This window comes from Lissotriton helveticus, chromosome 1_1 (assembly GCF_964261635.1).
Source record: "Lissotriton helveticus chromosome 1_1, aLisHel1.1, whole genome shotgun sequence".
Taxonomy (NCBI): Eukaryota; Metazoa; Chordata; class Amphibia; order Caudata; family Salamandridae; genus Lissotriton; species Lissotriton helveticus.
This window is the reverse complement of record NC_136057.1, coordinates 1,006,191,357-1,006,215,071: the sequence shown is the minus strand read 5'-3', so window position 1 is coordinate 1,006,215,071 and position 23,715 is coordinate 1,006,191,357. Positions and strand designations below refer to the sequence as shown.

The following is a 23,715-nucleotide window of genomic DNA, read 5'->3' as shown; positions in this document are numbered from 1 at the left end:
TCTGATGCACTTGACTCTCCCTGTGTCTTTTCTTATGTCTGATTTTTGATCTCAGGTACACTTGACTCTGCTTGTGTCTTTTTTGATCTCTGGTACACTTTACTCTCCCTATGTCTTTTCTGATCTCTGATACACTTCACTCTCCCTATGTCTTTTCTGATCTCTGATACACTTGACTCTGCCTTGTGTCTTTTTTGATCTCTGGTACTCTTGACTCTCCCTGTGTCTTTTCGAATCTCTTATATCATTTGAATTTGTGGACTAAAAAGAGAAAGAAGATCCCCTCTAGAAAGAAATCTCTTATCTCAAAGTATAGGCTAGCATTCCTTTTTGAAATCTTGGTATTTTTTTTAGAAAGGATTTATTTTTCTAATCAAATAAAGATATATCTTTCCGGATTGTACAGCAGAAATTCACGTATCGTCTTGTTGATAACAAATTAGTCTCTTCCTAAACTGTAATGCTTAAACGAATTGGTGAAAGGGAAACTTATCTGACAGGTTCTCCTTGAGAGCCTAGCATTGACTCTTTTTGTAGATTTTTAGAGTGTGCTGTTAATTACATCTTGTTCTTAAATTGCCATGGATTCTGATTTCCTATGGGAACATTACCACAATGTCCTCGTTTAAGAACTTCCAATGATTTATTCTGTCTCTTTGGGGCACTTCTGCGTTTTTCTGTCTCCCAGTGTGTACTTTTTAGGGAGCCTTGAATCCATAAATCTGTACCTCGTATTGTCTCATAAGGCGGTTGGAGTTTATATGACTGAATAAAGTATGCCAGGTGGTACAAGGTTTATGCTTCAGACTCGTCCTGCAGATGTCTGATATAATGAGCTGAAGTTTTAGAAAAAGCCAAGAACATATTTCATGTGTTCCGATTAGTTGCAGTAGACCCCAGAAAAAATGAAATAGGAAGTCATGGCTTTAAATAGTCTATTATCTGAGAGCCACTTTTTTTGTCTACCCCTTCATAACATTTGAGAGGAAGACCTAGCAGGTTAAATCATGGGTGGATTAACTGAGTAGTATTTAAATACAAAAATGCTTAAATAAAAAAAAGCTACACATATATTTTTTTAAAACCTATTTTATTGGTATTTTCACAGCATACAATCCACAATTCAAACAGAATCCCCTCTTCCACATCTTTACAGATAAATCATTGTTCACAAGCATAGAACCTTTACACAATGTAGCACACCAGTTCAGGTCCAGATCTAAAATAATTATACTTTTAACCTTCAGATACCTTATATCAGAAAATTAATATCACATATAACTTAATTTCATCTTATTTAGTTTGGTACTTATAGCTTGACTTTGACAGCGAAATCATCCACTTTCCCAAGGAATGACACCTGCCCCGTCGCCATGGCCTCCAGTCTGTCTCTTTTGGCCACCCCCACAGCTATTATTTTGAGAGTCATCAATTTCTGCTCTGGTACACTTCACCACATCTGCTTTCCACGACTTCAATAGAGGAGCCTCAGTAGACTTCCAACACACACCCAATTTACCCTTGGCGAGTGAGTGTAAGCACCAAATCTAACACCACACTTCAGATAAACACTTAACAAGCAGGCGCTCGGCTCTTCTCGTTGGAAGAATGTAAGAAGTCTTGAACAGAGTTAGGACAAGCTTCCATGAAAGGACTTGACTTCACTAAATCTGCAGTTCTTGCTTGGTTTTGCCAATTTCAGAACGAGGCTACCACTAGTCAGACAGACAAAATGTGCAGTGTACTGTATGGGATGACAAAATAGTAGTACATTTAAAATTCATACTAATGTGCAAAAGGGTAAGGGCTCTGGTTGTGCTGTATAAAAATACATTTTCAAATGTAATTCCAGACAGATCGGTTTACAGATGTAATCAAAATTACGCTAGCAACAGCATTGAGAATATCTGGCCAGTAATGTCATCTAGCATGGTGCTACATTCAAAAGGTACAATAAAAAGAATTGTAAAGCGGGTAGCTAAGCAATATCATTATATTACATTGTCACTTGCTTCTCAGTGTCTAACATATATCAGAGAGAATCATAAGAAAAAGTTAAGAAAAATCCTCATTAAAGACACAATGCGTATATCACCATGCCTATCTTGTCTAAACCCCATTGGTGAAGCTGACCTTGTGATATCAATGTTTTTTTATAAGCAATTTTATTTATATATTCAATACCATTCAATAAAGTGCAGTGTTACATTGAGTGAAGCACTTATGGTATGGTCTGCATGAGTCACAATTGTTTTGGCTAATAAAATGGCACATGTGCGTATATGAGCCTTGACGAACAAAACACAACATTCCTTCTATGGACTTAATATTCTTTGGTGTTTGTCTGGGCATCCCTTCATTTGGTAAACTATTTTTTAAGTTCGATCACAATAGTCAGTACTCTTCAGCCATTTTGCAGAGGGAGGGGCCTTGCAAGAATGCCAATATAATTTATTTTATATTATAGGTTTTTTAAAACCGATGTGTTAACCCACTTTGGCTAATTTGGTGCTGAAAACAAGACAAAGATAATCCAACTGAAAGAAAAACTGCTGCAAGAAAAGATATGTACCATGATTAGATATTAGAGAAACAGACACCTTTTGAGCAGTCCACAGAACGTCATTAAATTGTCTTCCTTGGGTAGATAGAACAGCAACTGATTCTACAATGTGGCTGCAGCAACTGAGACAGCGCATCCATCCATGGACCTCAAACAGAACTTGGGAATCATGGATTTGTACTTAGAGTGGAGATCTCTAGTAGGCTTGTGCCACTGAAAGTGCTTGTGGAGAGGAAACTGAGGAAAACTGAATGAATATTTTTTTTACAGGCAACCACTTACAAAGAGGCCATGGCCTTGGGCAGAGACCAAGAGCCAATCTGGCTACATAATTCTGGATTAGTTGCAATTATGGTAAAAAAAATCTGGGCAGTCCAGGTAGATTGAGGTGCAGTCATCCAGGAAAGAAGATGCAGATACATCGAGCAGTTGTATCCTATGAGGCAACGAACAGAATTACATAATGCATTTTAGCAAATAGAAGTTTAAAAAAATGTGATTTAACAACTGCATTTATTTGAGGGAATAGAGTTAAAGCTGAGTCTATTGACATTGGCACTCGTATTGGTTTCGGGCCTAGATGTGAAGGCCAGAAATTTAGTTTCCAAAAAAGAGATAATTTTAATGGCGAAAGGATTTTTGTATTATCTTTGCTCAGTTTTATAGAGTTATGTTCTATCCAACAGTTAACTTTACATAGATAATCAAAAAGTTGGTTTTCTGCAGTCTGAGCTAATCAGATGATTTTGATGGTGCATTTGGCTAAAATGTAGAACCAACTGCAAGGCTGCACCGGTGGTAAGCATATATTTCCCATGGCTTTCTTCAGAAAAGGGTGAGGGGGACAGTTGTGAATTTACCAAATAGCGGGAGGCAAAATAGTTTTTTCTTAAAAACGCTGTCTCGATTCTCAAGGGGGATTGGAATTTTTAACTATCAATGTCAAATTCCTCACTATCCCTTTAATAAGTTTCGTACCAATAGTAAACAAGCATTTACAATGCAATGGTTTTGCCTTTGTTAAAGTTAGAGCTATTGGCATTGCTCTTGACACTCTGAAGCTCCACTCTGAAGCTCCACTCTGCACTCTGAAGCTCCACTCTGCACTCTGAAGCTCCACTCTGCACTCTGAAGCTCCACTCTGCACTCTGAAGCTCCACTCTGCACTCTGAAGCTCCACTCTGCACTCTGAAGCTGCACTCTGAAGCTCCACTCTGCACTCTGAAGCTGCACTCTGAAGCTCCACTCTGCACTCTGAAGCTCCACTTTGAAGCTCCACTCTGAAGCTCCACTCTGAAGCTCCACTCTGAAGCTCCACTCTGAAGCTCCACTCTGAAGCTCCACTCTGAAGCTCCACTCTGAAGCTCCACTCTGAAGCTCCACTCTGAAGCTCCACTCTGAAGCTCCACTCTGCACTCTGAAGCTCCACTCTGAATCTGCACTCTGAAGCTCCACTCTGCACTCTGAAGCTCCACTCTGAATCTGAAGCTCCACTCTGAAGCTCCACTCTGCACTCTGAAGCTCCACTCTGAATCTGAAGCTCCACTCTGAAGCTCCACTCTGCACTCTGAAGCTCCACTCTGCACTCTAAAGCTCCACTCTGAAGCTCCACTCTGCACTCTGAAGCTCCACTCTGAATCTGCACTCTAAAGCTCCACTCTGCACTCTGAAGCTCCACTCTGAAGCTCCACTTTGAAGCTCCACTCTGCACTCTCAAGCTCCACTCTGAAGCTCCACTCTGCACTCTGAAGCTCCACTCTGAAGCTCCACTCTGAAGCTCCACTCTGCACTCTGAAGCTCCACTCTGAAGCTCCACTCTGAAGCTCCACTCTGAAGCTCCACTCTGAAGCTCCACTCTGAAGCTCCACTCTGCACTCTGAAGCTCCACTCTGAAGCTCCACTCTGAAGCTCCACTCTGAAGCTCCACTCTGAAGCTCCACTCTGAAGCTCCACTCTGATGCTCCACTCTGATGCTCCACTCTGATGCTCCACTCTGATGCTCCACTCTGAAGCTCCACTCTGAAGCTCCACTCTGAAGCTCCACTCTGCACTCTGAAGCTCCACTCTGCACTCTGAAGCTCCACTCTGAATCTGCACTCTGAAGCTCCACTCTGCACTCTGAAGCTCCACTCTGAAGCTCCACTCTGAAGCTCCACTCTGAAGCTCCACTCTGAAGCTCCACTCTGCACTCTGAAGCTCCACTCTGAAGCTCCACTCTGCACTCTGAAGCTCCACTCTGAAGCTCCACTCTGAAGCTCCACTCTGAAGCTCGACTCTGAAGCTCCACTCTGCACTCTGAAGCTCCACTCTGAAGCTCCACTCTGAAGCTCCACTCTGAAGCTCCACTCTGAAGCTCCACTCTGAAGCTCCACTCTGAAGCTCCACTCTGAAGCTCCACTCTGAAGCTCCACTCTGCACTCTGAAGCTCCACTCTGCACTCTGAAGCTCCACTCTGCACTCTGAAGCTCCACTCTGAAGCTCCACTCTGAAGCTCCACTCTGAAGCTCCACTCTGAAGCTCCACTCTGAAGCTCCACTCTGAAGCTCCACTCTGAAGCTCCACTCTGAAGCTCCACTCTGCACTCTGAAGCTCCACTCTGCACTCTGAAGCTCCACTCTGCACTCTGAAGCTCCACTCTGAAGCTCCACTCTGAAGCTCCACTCTGAAGCTCCACTCTGAAGCTCCACTCTGAAGCTCCACTCTGAAGCTCCACTCTGAAGCTCCACTCTGAAGCTCCACTCTGAAGCTCCACTCTGAAGCTCCACTCTGAAGCTCCACTCTGAAGCTCCACTCTGCACTCTGAAGCTCCACTCTGAAGCTCCACTCTGAAGCTCCACTCTGAAGCTCCACTCTGAAGCTCCACTCTGAAGCTCCACTCTGAAGCTCCACTCTGCACTCTGAAGCTCCACTCTGAAGCTCCACTCTGCACTCTGAAGCTCCACTCTGAAGCTCCACTCTGCACTCTGAAGCTCCACTCTGAAGCTCCACTCTGCACTCTGAAGCTCCACTCTGAAGCTCCACTCTGAAGCTCCACTCTGATGCTCCACTCTGCACTCTGAAGCTCCACTCTGAAGCTCCACTCTGAAGCTCCACTCTGAAGCTCCACTCTGAAGCTCCACTCTGAAGCTCCACTCTGCACTCTGAAGCTCCACTCTGCACTCTGAAGCTCCACTCTGAAGCTCCACTCTGAAGCTCCACTCTGAAGCTCCACTCTGAAGCTCCACTCTGCACTCTGAAGCTCCACTCTGCACTCTGAAGCTCCACTCTGCACTCTGAAGCTCCACTCTGCACTCTGAAGCTCCACTCTGAAGCTCCACTCTGAAGCTCCACTCTGAAGCTCCACTCTGAAGCTCCACTCTGAAGCTCCACTCTGCACTCTGAAGCTCCACTCTGCACTCTGAAGCTCCACTCTGCACTCTGAAGCTCCACTCTGCACTCTGAAGCTCCACTCTGAAGCTCCACTCTGAAGCTCCACTCTGAAGCTCCACTCTGAAGCTCCACTCTGAAGCTCCACTCTGAAGCTCCACTCTGAAGCTCCACTCTGCACTCTGAAGCTCCACTCTGCACTCTGAAGCTCCACTCTGAATCTGCACTCTGAAGCTCCACTCTGCACTCTGAAGCTCCACTCTGAAGCTCCACTCTGAAGCTCCACTCTGAAGCTCCACTCTGAAGCTCCACTCTGCACTCTGAAGCTCCACTCTGAAGCTCCACTCTGAAGCTCCACTCTGCACTCTGAAGCTCCACTCTGAAGCTCCACTCTGAAGCTCCACTCTGAAGCTCCACTCTGCACTCTGAAGCTCCACTCTGAAGCTCCACTCTGAAGCTCCACTCTGAAGCTCCACTCTGAAGCTCCACTCTGAAGCTCCACTCTGAAGCTCCACTCTGCACTCTGAAGCTCCACTCTGCACTCTGAAGCTCCACTCTGCACTCTGAAGCTCCACTCTGCACTCTGAAGCTCCACTCTGAAGCTCCACTCTGAAGCTCCACTCTGAAGCTCCACTCTGAAGCTCCACTCTGAAGCTCCACTCTGCACTCTGAAGCTCCACTCTGCACTCTGAAGCTCCACTCTGCACTCTGAAGCTCCACTCTGCACTCTGAAGCTCCACTCTGAAGCTCCACTCTGAAGCTCCACTCTGAAGCTCCACTCTGAAGCTCCACTCTGCACTCTGAAGCTCCACTCTGCACTCTGAAGCTCCACTCTGCACTCTGAAGCTCCACTCTGCACTCTGAAGCTCCACTCTGAAGCTCCACTCTGAAGCTCCACTCTGAAGCTCCACTCTGCACTCTGAAGCTCCACTCTGCACTCTGAAGCTCCACTCTGCACTCTGAAGCTCCACTCTGCACTCTGAAGCTCCACTCTGCACTCTGAAGCTCCACTCTGCACTCTGAAGCTCCACTCTGAAGCTCCACTCTGAAGCTCCACTCTGAAGCTCCACTCTGAAGCTCCACTCTGAAGCTCCACTCTGAAGCTCCACTCTGAAGCTCCACTCTGCACTCTGAAGCTCCACTCTGCACTCTGAAGCTCCACTCTGCACTCTGAAGCTCCACTCTGAAGCTCCACTCTGAAGCTCCACTCTGAAGCTCCACTCTGAAGCTCCACTCTGAAGCTCCACTCTGAAGCTCCACTCTGCACTCTGAAGCTCCACTCTGCACTCTGAAGCTCCACTCTGAAGCTCCACTCTGAAGCTCCACTCTGAAGCTCCACTCTGAAGCTCCACTCTGAAGCTCCACTCTGAAGCTCCACTCTGAAGCTCCACTCTGAAGCTCCACTCTGAAGCTCCACTCTGCACTCTGAAGCTCCACTCTGAAGCTCCACTCTGAAGCTCCACTCTGAAGCTCCACTCTGAAGCTCCACTCTGAAGCTCCACTCTGCACTCTGAAGCTCCACTCTGAAGCTCCACTCTGCACTCTGAAGCTCCACTCTGAAGCTCCACTCTGCACTCTGAAGCTCCACTCTGAAGCTCCACTCTGAAGCTCCACTCTGAAGCTCCACTCTGAAGCTCCACTCTGAAGCTCCACTCTGAACTCTGAAGCTCCACTCTGCACTCTGAAGCTCCACTCTGAACTCTGAAGCTCCACTCTGCACTCTGAAGCTCCACTCTGAAGCTCCACTCTGAAGCTCCACTCTGAAGCTCCACTCTGAAGCTCCACTCTGAAGCTCCACTCTGAAGCTCCACTCTGAAGCTCCACTCTGAAGCTCCACTCTGAAGCTCCACTCTGAAGCTCCACTCTGCACTCTGAAGCTCCACTCTGAATCTGCACTCTGAAGCTCCACTCTGCACTCTGAAGCTCCACTCTGAAGCTCCACTCTGAAGCTCCACTCTGAAGCTCCACTCTGAAGCTCCACTCTGAAGCTCCACTCTGCACTCTGAAGCTCCACTGAAGCTACACACCGCGCAGGGCAGCTCTGGATGCTGATGCGAGAGGCCAGCTGGGAGGCGCGCTGCTCGTCTTCCTGCTCGTGCTGACTCGGAGAGAAAACTTGTTTTCATTGGGAGAGCGGCCTTCAAAGACCCGGTCACTGCGCCTCTCCGAGTGTTTAGCTTGGGATAAAATGGGCGCAGTGTTGTGGTGATGACAGTAGAGCAAGGGAGGTGCCGGCAATGCCGGACCAGACTCGGGGGCGTTCCCGGCGTCGCGTGACGTCGGCAAAAGGCAAAGAATGTCAGGAACGCCCCCGTGTCTGGTCCGGCATTGACGGACAGGCCCCTCGTCCAATGGCAAGGCTCCGTTTACGGAGCCAGCCAATCAATGACGAGGGCCGACCCAAAGCACCCTACAGTTCTCAACAGGATTTCGCCTGCGCGAAAAGCTGCGCAGAGCGCAGCTTTCGCTAGGCAAAACCTAAAAAAGTATAGGCTGCAATTTCTAGATTTAATGACATTTAAATTATTGATTCTAGAATTTATGTATTCATGGAGCAGTCACTCAGCCACCTTCTTTTTGTTAGCACAGAATTGTGATTTCTGTCTTTTTTTTACTTGATCTGTCTTTTGGCTGCACTCTGGGACAAGTGGGCACTAGAAAGTTTTAATTTCCAAGTATAGCTTTTTTTGTTCATCTAGCTTAAAATAAATGACATTTCCATTAAAAACCATATAAAACTATTTGTGAAGTTTGGCATCCAATTTATAGTTTCAATTAGTATTAGGGTTGTCCTTTTTGTTTTTGTGCTTTCTAACCTGAAAAAAGTAACTGGATCCAATGTTTACTTTATTCAACCAAAAATAACCATTTTATTTGTAAAGTATTTTTTATCAAAAAGTTTAAAAAAAATTAATTATGTTTTTGTTTAACTGCTAATATGCAAACTTGGAGATTAATCCAATACACCAAAGGATCATGAGGATTATTTACATAACACAAACACGACGCAGAGAATTTTTTTCTTTTATTTATGTTTTTTACTTCCAGCAACTTTGTAAATGTTTGCCACTTGCCTGTATGTGAAAATGTGTTGTCTTTTCCCAGATGTGAAGCCAACGTAACCATTGCCGCCCAGACCAACAAGCCAATTCCTGATTGTGAGATCAAGAACCGTCCAAGCCTACTGGTGGAAAAGATCAACCTTTTTGCGATGTTTGGCACCGGCATTGTCATGAGTACCTGGGTGTGGACGAAGGCCACTCTTCTTATCTGGAAGCGAACCTGGTGCAGGTAAGCACCCGTTTAGCATCTTTCACCCATGCAGGTCAGTTTGGGACCATCAGTTCTACTTTAAATGATCCGTAATTGGAGCATCCTGTCATGTCGAATTCAGGTATGCTGCTGGAGTGAGTAGCGCATCCAGTGGAAGAAATCAGCTGGGATTTCCACTCCTCTTTAATTGTAGTATACCACCTTGTGACTTTCAACTGGAGATGACTTTCCAGCCCCCTCTAAAGAAAAGCAAATCTCACCAGACGTCTGTCCAGTTTAACGTCCTATAATAATTGCCTATTTTACAACCATAGAGCAAAGCTGGTTTTGTATACCTTCTTAATACCTTTATTTATAACGTGTACCTCAGTAGATGTTTGATACATTCCCAATCAATCCTCTACTGACACATTGGCCAGGTAAAGTTGGGCGAAGAGGAAGTAACTCATTATGAATGGGTTGGGAGGATCTAGTGGTTGTAACAAAAAAGGTTCTGACAGAGATACAATGGTGGGCATCCAAGAACATAACACTAGGCAGACCTTTCAAATCACCAACTCTCCTCAGTGACCATCACAACAGATGCATCCCATAAGTGTTGGGGAGCACATTCAGGAAACCTGAGGGTATGGGGTCAATGGAACAATGCAGGCTCCATAAAGTGTAGTGTAGTTCCTATATTCCCAATAGGCTCTGCGCATTGGAATAATATATTCAGCAGTGTAGACGTAGGACTGAGGTCGACTGGGTCTCTACTGACTATATTAGACTTAAGTTTTTGCCAGCTAGCTCAGAGGTCACTAGAAACTTTCTCGAATAAACGAGGAGTTTGACCTCCCTGGATAGACAAGAAGGGATTAGCTTCTGACAACCATATAACATGACAACTTTGCTCCCTCAGAATAAGAGTGTATCTCTAGAGTCGTGTGAAAACAATAGACAGCTATTTCACTCAGTCAAATGTGCGTACTTAGTTTCACCAGAATGCAGAGAAAAGAGAGACGGGCGTTTTCAATAAAAGGTGTAATTTATTGAGCAGTCTTCTTCCTCATACAAGAGAAATGAATTGCCACAATTGCAATACTCATAGTAAAGTAAAGTGCGTACAGTAAAAGGAGGATTATAAAATAGTACTGTAAAAGCATTGGTATGGTTTCTTAGCCATATGATACTTTAAAATAGATAAAATATATATATACATATATACATTGACTAACGTACTCAACTGGTGCTTCTAAATACGCCTACCCCTGTGTACCTGACCTAAGCCTAATACGTGGGAAGGAGTAAGTAATTAGCAGTTTAAGTTAAGTTTGTTTTGCCAAGAAGTGGAGAAGTGTGGCTCACTGGTTAGAAGCGGCAGACCCTGAAGCAGAGATCGGCATGGGACCAGGGTTCAATTCCCGACGCGGCAGGGTCTTGGGTCAATGTCCGCGGACTCGATAATTCTCGCCGAGGTGCCTACGCTAACCATGGGTCCCACTCTGCAACTCTGGGCAATAGCTTGCTTAATCTCCACAACGGCCCCATCAGCGCCGGGGATGCCTGGCTTCACCTTGGAGGTGCCCATGAGGGACCATCTCACAGGGAAAGCCAGGACGGGTTCCCCAGCGGTATACAGCGCCAGGACACTCCGAGATGGAGTAACAGTGCGCTTTACAAGTATACTTACAAGAATCTAACTCAAGAATTCTCTTTAAGGGTTTAGTCAGCTCCGTACCTGGGTAATAGAAAGCAGGAGGTCTTGTATCTCTCTCTCAGGACTCGATATCCCAGTAACCCGCGAAGGTATCTGGAAACACCGGAGCTGGATTTCTCGGCAGGAGAAAAGACAGCGTCTCTCTCAGTGCGTCAAAAGGGAGGGGCAGCGTCCGTGGGCTCTCGCATCAGCTGGGCTCTCGGGCAAGTAGATAGCTGCTCCCAATACCACCACCGTGTGTTTGCTAAGGCAACGTTGGTATATTTATACCTGTAAGGATGCCGGGTTTGACGTAAGGCTGGACATAAGACGTCAATAAAGATGTCACTAAGAACTGGCCGTTCTTACAGTGCTTTACAGGAGTTCTAGGATGAAATCAAAACAAAGCAAGGGGAATTTCCCAGGTTGCTGGAGGTTTGGATTGTTTAGAGAACTCGTTGTGCTTTCTAGGGGGCCGGGGAAGTAGCCTTGCTTAATGTGACAGCATGTGCTACGACTGAATATGGATATGATTATTATGCCGTTGTATGGATATTATTGATTATAACCGGACAAGGGCATAAAATAGGAATATCGATTTAGGCTCCTAGATATAAACACAATACCCACTCCACGATCTAATGTCCATCATTACTAAAACTAAGCAATAGTAAACATATAAAAGTGCATGTGTATTTCAACCCACCCCAAAATACATTTGTTAGCATTTGAAATGGTGTATAGATAGACACGAAAATTGATTATAGGTACTGTACCCTATTCAAGCAGTGTAATCATTCAGTAAGAAAGATGCATATATATATCAGCATGAATGATTTGCGAAATTTACACATGAAATGGCTCTTAATACAGAAAAAACGGTTGAGACCATTCCATCACATATAAATACAGTTGCTGTAAATGTGCTAGAGGCTGAGGTAATATATTGTCTCTAGAGTTCCTAAAAATAAAAGCTCTGTTCTCTAAGAATAGTTCTACTTTAAGCAGAGTACAAGTGCCAGAAAAAAAGGTAAATATTTTTGGAATTTGAAGAAAAAATAATTTTGCTTTCATGGGAGAGAAAAAATATAGTTCCAAATATGTTCAGTAGCTTTTGTTTATCAAAGCCGAAGGCCGAATTCAGAGTTCAGGGAACGCTGTGTACTAGTTTGCTTAAAAAGTTATTCTTTTTGTTCGGGGGAAAACATCATTTCAGACAGACTCGCAAAAAAGTTGTCTACGGCTTCAGGTGAAAGTTCGATTAAGTTCGAAAATGCCGCAACTGAGCAGTCTCGAGCATGATTGCTATTGTCGGTGTCAGGATCAGCAATGCTCACAGAAGGTCGTACCTGGGTGATGTTGCTCTCATCTCGTACTTCAGTACCCTCTAATCGCAGTGGTGAAGTCTCAACGAATGCCGTCATCAGAATGGGTAGCCGCTGGGGACAACACGATGCATGAGCCGTTACAGGACTTAGCAAAGTATCTGTATCCAATGGTACTGCTGACGGTAGTGTAAGACAGACGTCCAACACGCATTCTTCTCCGCATAGCATACATCGAAGCACAGGTAAGATGCAATTCTGCCAGATGGGTCTGAATGAAAGAAACCAGGTCATATTCAGATCTCTTAGCCGGGCTAATCCAAGGACTTTAGTTATGCGATCCCGATAGCGTATAGCTAGGATCGTTTCTTCCATCGTTGCTGGAGTCTTGTCTGCGATTTGGCTTGCCATATCGGAGCAGAAGTATCAAAAATAAAATGCCTGCTACGAGTCCCAACAGAAGTGGTAGGCCGCCAAAGACAGAATGGACAAAATTAGGAAAAATGCCCAGAACTGTTTGGAAGGGTGTTAACAGTCCCGAAAAAATTGTCTTAAATATATGTGGGATACCACTGGTATCAGACATATTTAGGATTTGGCTTAGCATTTCTGCGAAATGCAGGTGGCAATTTGTTGATAAAAGTGTATGTATCTCTGCCGTTGTCCTTGCAACTTGCAGATCATACGTTTCTTTTGATGACGTCAAGGGCACAGTTGGCTGTAAAAGAACAGACTTTATTCTGCTTAAAGTATCAATTCGAATAGAAGAGATATTCAAAAAAGGCCAAATCTTCGCCTCCGTGTCTGGAGTGCTGTTTGGATACAATACTTGCATACAGCAAGTGACCATGGAACTAACGCTCACGAGATAAGCTTTCCCTAGCACCATGCCACAACATCTGTGGTCCACTATTAGAATATAGCTCCCGTTAGAAAGCTGTCTAAAGAATGGCTCTATTCGAGTTGCAGGTGTGCCATGCTGGTGACATGAAAGGTTATTTGAAGTCCCCTCACAGGCCCCATGCAAGTTAATACCTTGACAACGAAGTATACCACTTAGTGATCGTTTACAATTGTTACCACTAAGAAATACATTCTGTTCCTTTGTACTATAACATGTGTGTGTGTGTAAGGTAATTTCCATGATGACTTAATGTACCCTTTACCCAACCTTTCATACTGGCCTGCTGGTATATACTCTTGACAGAATTTAAATTGGAAAGTTGTTATCAGAATTGTTATTATTCCGTGTATTATCCATTCAATGACAGGTCTTTCTGACATTGTCAATGGTAATCTCTCAAGTTTTTCAATGCTCAGAATTGTATACTCTGCTCCTTTTTGTGCCAAACTGATTTGTGTATCAGTAAGGTTAAAGATAGAGAATAATGACGTTGTGTTGATTAAACGCCAGGGCACGTAGCCTGAACGCAGATTTTGCAACGTCCAGCCAAGCTGTACAATAGAACGCAATTGGGACTGACCGAGTTGTAACATTAGTAAGTCCTGCTCTATTATATCAATAGCAGATGATACAATACTGTCCAGTGAATATATTCTGGAAGACAGAGTAATTAACCTATTGTCCACAAGAGAAAGGGATTTTTCCAAATGGATACGGTCAATTTCCCGTATTTTTTCTGCTGTTTCAATTTGCATTATTTTCCAAGCTTCGTTGTACGCAGCGTATACACCGGCCGCTATGAAACGTTTTTGACGCGGTTTGCGTGGTCCCATTATGAAATCGCGCAAGTCAGCACCGTCTATAAGTAAAGTCAAGTGTTGCTTAATTTCTGCCAGTGTGGATGTGTGTAGCCATTCGAGGCAGAGTTTTCCTACACTGTATGTTGTAACTATCCCTGGATGTTGTCTCTGGGAATATCTAGGGTCTGGCCTGGTCAATTTGAACCCCTGTAGTTTGTTCAGGAATCTATCTTGACAGCTATTTGTGTCTGTGGGCCAGATCAACCATTTCTTCCAAACAGGATGTGTTCTGTTTTGGTTAAAAATATGGGATACGTCTATCTCAACATCTGTAGTGGTATTACTGTCAGGTGTTGGCTTTGGAATAGACGGTTTGTTTAAGTCTTTAATTTTGGCTAGGCCAAGACAGGTTGTCTGTTGAATGGTGTCATTCAAGAATATAATTTGTTCTGGGATCATGCAGGCTCTAAATAATGATTCTAAACCTTGGACCTGCCAATCTTTGGTACCCCAGATGGTTTTTGTTTCAATGTTGTTTTTCCAGAAATCAAAACCAAATGTCATTTTTTCATAAAATGCTTCTGAATAGATTAATTTAGTGTTTGTCAGCATTGTTTTCATTCCTGTCTTATTTAACATTTTAAAATAAAACGTTTCCGCATCACTTGTGTTAAACCCTGAGAAGTATGGGAATTTCTCGTAAAATGTTTTCGAACTGCCTTTTGGTGGAGTTGCACAATGTTCCCATTGATTATAATTAAAAACATTTCTAGGTTGAGCAGATTTATGCAAATAATGATGTGCAAAGTGGTTGTAGCAGTACATTTCATCATAATTCGATGAACCCTGCAAGTAATCATGTTCTGTAAATTTTGCTGACATAACTAAATCTGACATCATATCATTAATACTTTCAAAGTCCCAATCATCAGAGAATGTGCTCGGTTTTAAAAAGTCACTTAATGAAACCTTAAACTGGTGTGGATACTTCAAGAGCTCGACCGGGCCATAGATTTCGTAATCTGTTTTGTCCCAAGCTACCCCACCGGGTATTGGATTGGCTGTGACATTCACGGATGATAGTTCTCTTTTCTCGATGTGAGATGACTTGTGTGGCTTTAGGACCAAGTTGATGTTCTGACTTGCTGTGTCCATTGTACTGTATTTTCCTTCAATAAAATTTCCCAAACAAAGAACCATGATGAGCCAAAGCAGGAGGAAAAGTACACCTAACACAATCCAAAATTCAATCCATGGAGAAATCAGATAGGTTTCTTTGAGTTGATGAAAGAGTTCTGTTACTTTGTCTTTAAAAGTTTTTGTTGTTGGCTGTTCTTCAGGCTCGCTTGGATCCTCAGAAAAGTCATCGAAATTGATGAAGTAGCCAGATGCAGTTCTGTCAATTGTTGGAATCGCTTCCGGATTTTTATTTGCTTTTGCATCTTTTGTTTCATTAGCATAGTTTGAGGCTACATCGTTGTAGACAGGTGTTTCTTGACGAACTGTTGCAATTTGGGTTTCAAGAGACACAAGTTCCATGGCATTGTTGCATAGTCCTTTTTTATTCACTGTAGGTTTATCAAATGTGATTAGTCTCTCAGTTTGAACCTCTTGTATTGTAGCAAGTTTTGGTGTTCTGCTACATCTTGGGAGTCCACTGGGCCTACTAATTATTATTGGCCACATGATTGTGGTTTTACCAGGTCGATGGATACAACTCAGTTCTCCTTTTTACCAGCAAGGGGCGGTAGTATTACTGATCTTGTTCCGCTGACAGCTAAGACAGGTACTGCTTTTCTGTAAGAAGGCCCAAATTCCTTCTTCACCGCTATTTTCTCTCTGACTAGATCCCCAATCTTTGGAATCCAGACAGGCCTTGCTGGGACAGGTGGTTTCTCTTCAGTGGCTGTTGGCTGCTGTTTTAGCTTTATGTTGCTCAGGTCTTTTCTTTTTTCATTTAAGTCCTGTAAAATAGCCAAACGATCTTTGATATCAAAGCATTTTTCTTCTACCACTGAAGTCTGACTATCTAAGTCCTTATTATGCATTCTAGTACCGAACAATAGTTCGTACGGGCTGAAACCTTTTAGAGAATTTCTTGGCAGATTATTAAGACTACGTTGGACACTTGTTAAATGTTGGACCCACCCATCACCCAAACCTAATACCCTCGCCGTTATAGATTGCTTTATGTCTCGGTTTTTTCTTTCCACAATCCCATTTCCCTCAGGATGAAAGGGACAAGAGTACCGCAATGCAATGCCCATGCTGGTCATAGCCTCCTTATAAGCTCGAGAGCTAAAAGCAGGACCCTGATCAGAATGTAGCATGCCAATTGCGTATGTGTCGATATAGACTCGCAAATCTTTTATAACAGTTCTGGCGTCAGCCGAGCGCTGGGGCCACATCCAAATGAATCTCGTGCAGGAATCCACTGCGACCATGATATATTTATAGTTGCCATCCCTTTGTAAGGGACCACAGTGGTCCAGGTAAACACACGCTAATGGTTTATCTTTTTTTTTTTTTTGCAGAGTTTTATATAGCGCGAACTAGAACCGAACCGAATCAGTTATCAGAGCGCTTTACATAGCACCAGTTACGTTCATTTTAGGCACGGGGAGATTAAGTGATTTGCCCAGAATCACAGGGGGTTTATGGCGTCGTTACCGAGACTCGAACCCAGTTCCCCAGGTCCGAGGTTGAGCGCCTTAGCCGTTAGGCCAACCCCTCTCCCCTCCTATCTGAGATTAGAAGGGGCATCTGTGCTGGTCGTTTCACTGTTGATACTTTCATTCTTTGGCATATCTCGCATTCTAGAACATCGTTCCTAGTCTGTTTTCTCATACGTGGCCACCAATATCTAGTTTTAGTAATGATATTGTGGCGGAAACACCAGCGTGTGCAGAAGCGAGCCCTTCGTGTGCCGCTGTAATTAGTCCTGTGTTCCATGTTTGGAATTGCCCTATCCCCCACTCCAGGGATTCGAGCAAATGGAACATTATTCGCATCAGTTATGTATGAGTACTTTACTGGAAAGCCTTTTGGGAGTGATTTTCTATCGTCTTTTACTGAAGCACTGACAGCTTGCATTACATCGCTGTCTATTTTTGTTTTTGACCGGGTGATGGCAGCTACGGAAGCCGTTTGCACAGCTGCCTTCGCGGCTTCATCAGCCAATGAATTCCCCGCAGCGTGAACGCCATCACGCTGATGACTCAGTGTATGTATCACGTGAGCCTTTTGTAGTTCTTTCTGCAAAAGAACTACCTGTTCCCAAAGCTTCTTATGCTTTATTGTGGCACTTGTGTCATCTTTGTAATCGTTTTGAATCCAGTTCTGCAAGTCATTATTGTAAGATTTGACGCAGTAATGCGAATCGCACACTATTAGTGTGGGGAATTCGCGATCGACAATATCGAACGCCATTTTTAAAGCTAATAAATCAGTTCGTTGACCTGAATTGTCTTTTACGGATTGAGACATGGCTACCAGTGGTCTCAATTTACCTCCGTGCCACTGGTTTTTAACAACCGAGCACGTAGCATTGTAAGCTTGCTTTCCCCAAACTGAGGGTTGAGCAGATCCGTCTGTATATATTACACAGGCGTAAAGTTGTAGAGGCAGAATCTCGATTGGCAGAGGGTATTCTTTTTCATATGTTAGATCTTTCAGTTTTTTCATTTCCGGGTCAAAATAGTATTTCACTTTTTCTGTAGCAAGAGAATTTTCCCATTCTATCCATTTTGGATCTAATGCCACGGTAGTTAAATTACGTGGGCTTGTTAATGACTCAAAGGCTGATTCTGCTGTTAAAACAGTTATCCTTTTGCCTTCGGCTTGGGCTTTTTCTTTTGCTACAGCTGTTTGAACCGCATTTACAATATTTTCCGCAAGACTGAATGATTTTTCAGCTTGTGTGTACAAGTGTGATTTGTAAGCTATTGGTACCGTTTCTCCCTCATTAGAGGTCCGGTACGTGAATCCGCATCTTCCTGGGATGACTCGGATTACAAGGTTGCGTGTGTTTTCGCGAGTTTGCAATTTTGTTTTAGCCAACATGTCTGTTTGCAATGATCTCAAAATTTCTGTGTGTTTCTGAGTCCAATTGATTACTTTAAAATCAGGTTTTATTAATTCATAGAGAGGTTTAACCCTCTCCGCATAATTTAAAATGTAAGTTCTTCCGAAATTCAGGAAACCTAGTATTGATTGTAAGTTCTTCAGCGTTTTAGGTGCTTGGAGTACAGCACACTTCTCTAAGAAATTGTCTGCTAGGCTTTTGCCTTCACTTGATAATTCATATCCTAAAAACAGGACTGTTAGATGGGCAATTCGTGACTTTTTAAAGTTGAATTTGTAACCCTCTGGTGCGAACCCAAGTATTATGGTGTTCACTCTTTTCAAGTGAGTATCCAAGTCATCATCTGTGAGATAGATGTCATCGACATATGATAATGCCTCATCATCATACATTTGTAGTAACTCTGTTACCCTTGCTGAGAATAAACCTGGGCTATTCTTGAATCCCTGTGGGAGTCGACAGAAATTTTCTGCGACCCCATTATTGAGAAAGCGGTTAAATACCTGCCTTCAGGTGCTATGTTTTGACAAAAGAAACCATTAGAGATGTCTAATGTTGTTTTGTATTTTTTGCGCACGATGTTATTCATTAGTGCTGCACTGTGTGAGCTTTGTACTGCAAATGTCTTGCAACATGAGTTAAGGTGTCTGTAGTCCAAAACTAGACGATATGAACCATCTGGCTTGGAGACAGGAAACAAAGGATTGTTCATTTGAGAGGTGCATGTTTCAATCACCCCCTGGTATTCAAGTTGATCTAAGATCTCCCTGACCTGTTTTTTAGCTTCTTGCTTAATTGGGTACTGTCTTTGTGCAGTTGGTTGACATTTTAACTGGATTTTGTGAGGAGGAGAGTCCTCATCCCATCCTACATGATTTTTATATAATGCAGGAGCTTAGGCTACTGCCCATTTTCTTGCATATGTATATTTTTTATGAATTGGAATATGATTTGAGAAGGCAGGCATAATCATTTCTTCGCCATGAGGGCACTCCCTGACAAACTCTGGTGGCCAGTCTTTCTCAGCTAAAAGGATGTCATAGCCCTTTGAAAGGTTATCCCAAAATAGACCCCTTACTTTCCTAGTCTTATCTCCCTCTATACGTAATGTTATCTCGTATATTTTATGAGGTTTGCTAACTCTGGTGTCTGCAGTTTCCACCTGAATGTATTCATTCGTGTCCACTGTCTCCAGATGATTTATCAGGATCCTGCGAACTATTGTCACTTCTGCTGCGCTGTCTAGCATTGTCTGGGCCCACTCTCCGTTTTTCAGTTGTGTCCTCAGTATCCTCTGCATGTTTAACTATTTTAATGCTGGCTACCTTCTTTCTTGGAAATTGTAATTTTTTTCTTTGATGAGCAGGTTCCTTGTCTTTGGACTTGACGTGCTCTTCCCTGTGTTCTGACCGTCCTCTTCTTTCCGATTTCTGCGAGGAAGTCTGAAAAGATCGAGAGGGACGTGTATCAATGTCTAGATATCTATCAGGTTTCTTTAGATTATCCCTATTTCTAAGGTTGTATCTTTTCTCAGAGGGCTCCCTCTGGGGAGACTTGTGTCCTTGGTCCGGAGATCTTTCTCTCCGCCGAGGAGACCTACCTCTGGACTGGAATCTTTTTTCTTTGGGAGTGGATTGTTTATTTCCTTCCCAGCTCTTTTTTGGAGTGTTTAGATTATTTAAAAAAAATATTTTTTCAGGATTTTCAGTTAGTTGGGGTTTTACTGGTTTCCCACCCAAACTATCTCTACCTAGTTCTTCATAGGATTTTTCTATGATTCTGGCAAGTTCAAATGGTTGTTCTGCTATATCTGTTTCTTTCAATTTCTGGCGGATCGCCACAGATGCTGCTTCTCCTTTTATGTTGGCTAATAATATAGCCGAGACCTGCCTGAAGTCTTTCAGTAATTTCATACCCAGAGTTAAAGCAGGTTCTGCACCGTATTCATTTTGAATCTGTCTTAGCACATCTGGTATTATCGCCATAGACGGAACACCATGTGTTTTTGTGTAAATGGAAGCAAAGACTGTGCCCCAAGTGTCACAGTCTTCCACATGTGGTGCGATCCCCATTGGAAGGCAGATAGTCAGAATTCTGTGTTTCTCAGTAGGGGTAGTATCCGGAAATACTGCCTCTATTTGAGTGATTTTTTTTGTGCTAACCAGAATGGAATTTGTTCCCGTTTTGCGGGTACTTTACCCAGACATGATTGTATGTTCTGTGGTGTAATTTTGTTTGTGTTCCCCTGATGAGGGGTCAGCTCTGGAATGTTAATAGCTGGTTGGACTGTTGAAGTCCGCATTACATATTGGACTAATTGTCTATGTATTTTAATCAGTTGTTTTAGCTGTGCTAAAAGTTCTGGTACTGACATTTTTTCGATGCCGGGATGTGGTGTGTAGCTGGCTAGAACCGGCCACGTTGCTCCTGGTCTACCTAGTGGACCGAGTCTGGTGATGTGATTATTATGTTTTAGGGCGCCTTTAAACCAGAGCAGGTGCTCTTGGTATTTTAATGGGATTTCGACCTCTTCGAAAGGGGTGTACTCATTCGGAGGTTCCTCTATTTTGTAATAGTGGAAGTCGTGTGTGACAGCGTTTGCTGCTGGAAAGTTTATCCATGTGTAGAATACCTCTGTCTGCCGATATTCATGGGCCTCAATTACGAATACGACTATTCCACCTCTTGGTGTTAGTCCATTTTCTATAAGTTTAAGAGTTATAGTTTTTCTTATGTTGACCGGAATGAGTATAGCATTCGGGTCATTGTCTTGGAGACTTGTGTCATCCGCTAGGAGTTGAGCTGCTATTCTAGCTGCCTCCCTTTCTTCTTCACTTTCCGTCATTTTACTGGCAGAAAGTTTTTTGTTTGCAGATCAAGTTTCAAGGAAACAAAGATTAGGTGCACAATATTTTTGGAACACTGTATCCTTCAACGTTGACTAAACCAAAAACTATACATAGAAATCTCTTTCTACTAAGTTCCGGCGGATTTTAACCTTTTACCCACTCCAGACGTCTTTTGGAGTATTTACGGGGAAAAGGGGTCTGTGTGAAAAAGCACGACTGAGTTACTCTAACGTCTTGCGTTAGATTTATCGCCTTACCAAACGTTGGGCGCCATGTAGTGTAGTTCCTATATTCCCAATAGGCTCTGCGCATTGGAATAATATATTCAGCAGTGTAGACGTAGGACTGAGGTCGACTAGGTCTCTACTGACTATATTAGACTTAAGTTTTTGCCAGCTAGCTCAGAGGTCACTAGAAACTTTCTCGAATAAACGAGGAGGAGTTTAACCTCCCTGGATAGACAAGAAGGGATTAGCTTCTGACAACCATATAACATGACAACTTTGCTCCCTCAGAATAAGAGTGTATCTCTAGAGTCGTGTGAAAACAATAGACCGCTATTTCACTCAGTCAAATGTGCGTACTTAGTTTCACCAGAATGCAGAGAAAAGAGAGACGGGCGTTTTCAATAAAAGGTGTAATTTATTGAGCAGTCTTCTTCCTCATACAAGATAAATGAATTGCCACAATTGCAATACTCATAGTAAAGTAAAGTGCGTACAGTAAAAGGAGGATTATAAAATAGTACTGTAAAAGCATTGATATGGTTTCTTAGCCATATGAGACTTTAAAATAGATAAAATATATATACATTGACTAACGTACTCAACTGGTGCTTCTAAATACGCCTACCCCTGTGTACCTGACCTAAGCCTAATACGTGGGAAGGAGTAAGTAATTAGCAGTTTAAGTTAAGTTTGTTTTGCCAAGAATCTAACTCAAGAATTCTCTTTAAGGGTTTAGTCAGCTCCGTACCTGGGTAATAGAAAGCAGGAGGTCTTGTATCTCTCTCTCAGGACTCGATATCCCAGTAACCCGCGAAGGTATCTGGAAACACCGGAGCTGGATTTCTCGGCAGGAGAAAAGACAGCGTCTCTCTCAGTGCGTCAAAAGGGAGGGGCAGCGTCCGTGGGCTCTCGCATCAGCTGGGCTCTCGGGCAAGTAGATAGCTGCTCCCAATACCACCACCGTGTGTTTGCTTAAGGCAACGTTGGTATATTTATACCTGTAAGGTGCCGGGTTTGACGTAAGGCTGGACATAAGACGTCAATAAAGATGTCACTAAAAACTGGCCGTTCTTACAGTGCTTTACAGGAGTTCTAGGATGAAATCAAAACAAAGCAAGGGGGATTTCCCAGGTTGCTGGAGGTTTGGATTGTTTAGAGGACTCGTTGTGCTTTCTAGGGGGCCGGGGAAGTAGCCTTGCTTAATGTGACAGCATTTACTACGACTGAATATGGATATGATTATTATGCCGTTGTATGGATATTATTGATTATAACCGGACAAGGGCATAAAATAGGAATATCGATTTAGGCTCCTAGATAAAAACACAATAAAAGCACATCAACTTCCTAGAAATGAAGATGGTGTTCCTGGCACTAAAGGCATTCCCAGCCCACATAGGATGGAAGACAGTATTGATGCAGACGGACTACACCACAACAATGTTTTACCGCAACAAACAGGGAGGAACAAAATAATTTACCAAAAGCAAGCTAGCTCAGGAAAAATAGAAATGGGTAAACTCAAGGCGAATCAGCCTATAGACAATTCACCTGCCAGGAAAGGACAACACTGAAGCGGATCAACTCAGCAGACAGAACAGCACCTCTCACGAATGGGAGATAAAGCAAAGGAGCCTGCAACAAGTCTTCAACCTCTGGGGGACACCAGAAATAGACCTATTCGCAACAGTTGAGAATAGAAAATGCCAATTCTTCGCCTCCAGGTTCCAACACCACCTCTCAAATGGGAATGCTCTGTCGCTAAACTGGTCAGGGGCATACGCTTTTCCTCTGATTCCTCTGCTACAAAAGGTACTGGAAAAAGCCAGACCACCAGGAAAAAATCTAATTCTCATAGCCCCTCAATGAGCAAGGCAAACCTGGTACTCCAGCCTACTCAAACTGTCCAGGCGACAGAGGATCAAATTCAAGGCAGAGAAGGTCCTCCTCACAATGCAAAGGGGTAAAAAATTTCACCCGGAACCAGTGACCTTCAGCCTAGCAGCCTGGCGCCTGAATACGTAGAGTTCAAACATTTAAACTTCCTGCAAAGAACAGTAGAGATACTAAAGGAGGCAAGAAAAAACACAAGACAATGCTACGCAGCTAAATGGAAACGGTACACCATACAGTGTACAGAAAACAATACTCTAAATTCAATTTCCACACAGGAAAAAGTGCTCATATAGCTTACACACTTGCTTGACAGCAACATTAACTACTCGAGCCTCAAGTTGCACATGGCAGCAATTGTAGCCTACACCAGGGAAGATTCATGTAAAAGTTTATTCACAGCACCAGTCATCAAAAGATTCCTAGAAGAGTCCAAAAGGATTGCACCCCCAAGGACGGCTCCAGCGCCAATGTGGAGCTTAAACACAGTTCTATCACAACTAATGACAGAACCATTCAAGCCCATGCACCAAGCAGAACTCCAATACATCACTATAAAGACTGCCTTCTTAATAGCTATTACATCTCTACGGAGAGTAAGTGAACTACAGGCATTAACCACATCGATGCTCAGCATATTCCCCTTCTGTGCTGAGATTTGTTGATTCCCATTGTTTCATGACGAGCTGGGCTCGTCATGAGCGTGCGAGGAGGCTACCTCATGACGAGCCCAGCTCGTCATGAGTGTGGAAG

General features: G+C 43.5%; 1 protein-coding gene across 1 annotated transcript in view; it reads left to right on the top strand.

Moving 5' to 3' along the window:
* SMO (smoothened, frizzled class receptor) overlaps positions 1-23,715 on the top strand; it is a 174,989-nt gene that overhangs the window by 73,480 nt on the left and 77,794 nt on the right. Inside the window, exon 9 of the mRNA XM_078677665.1 lies at positions 9,035-9,220. Coding sequence (XP_078533791.1) covers positions 9,035-9,220 — 186 coding nt within the window. The remainder of the gene's footprint in view (positions 1-9,034; positions 9,221-23,715) is intronic.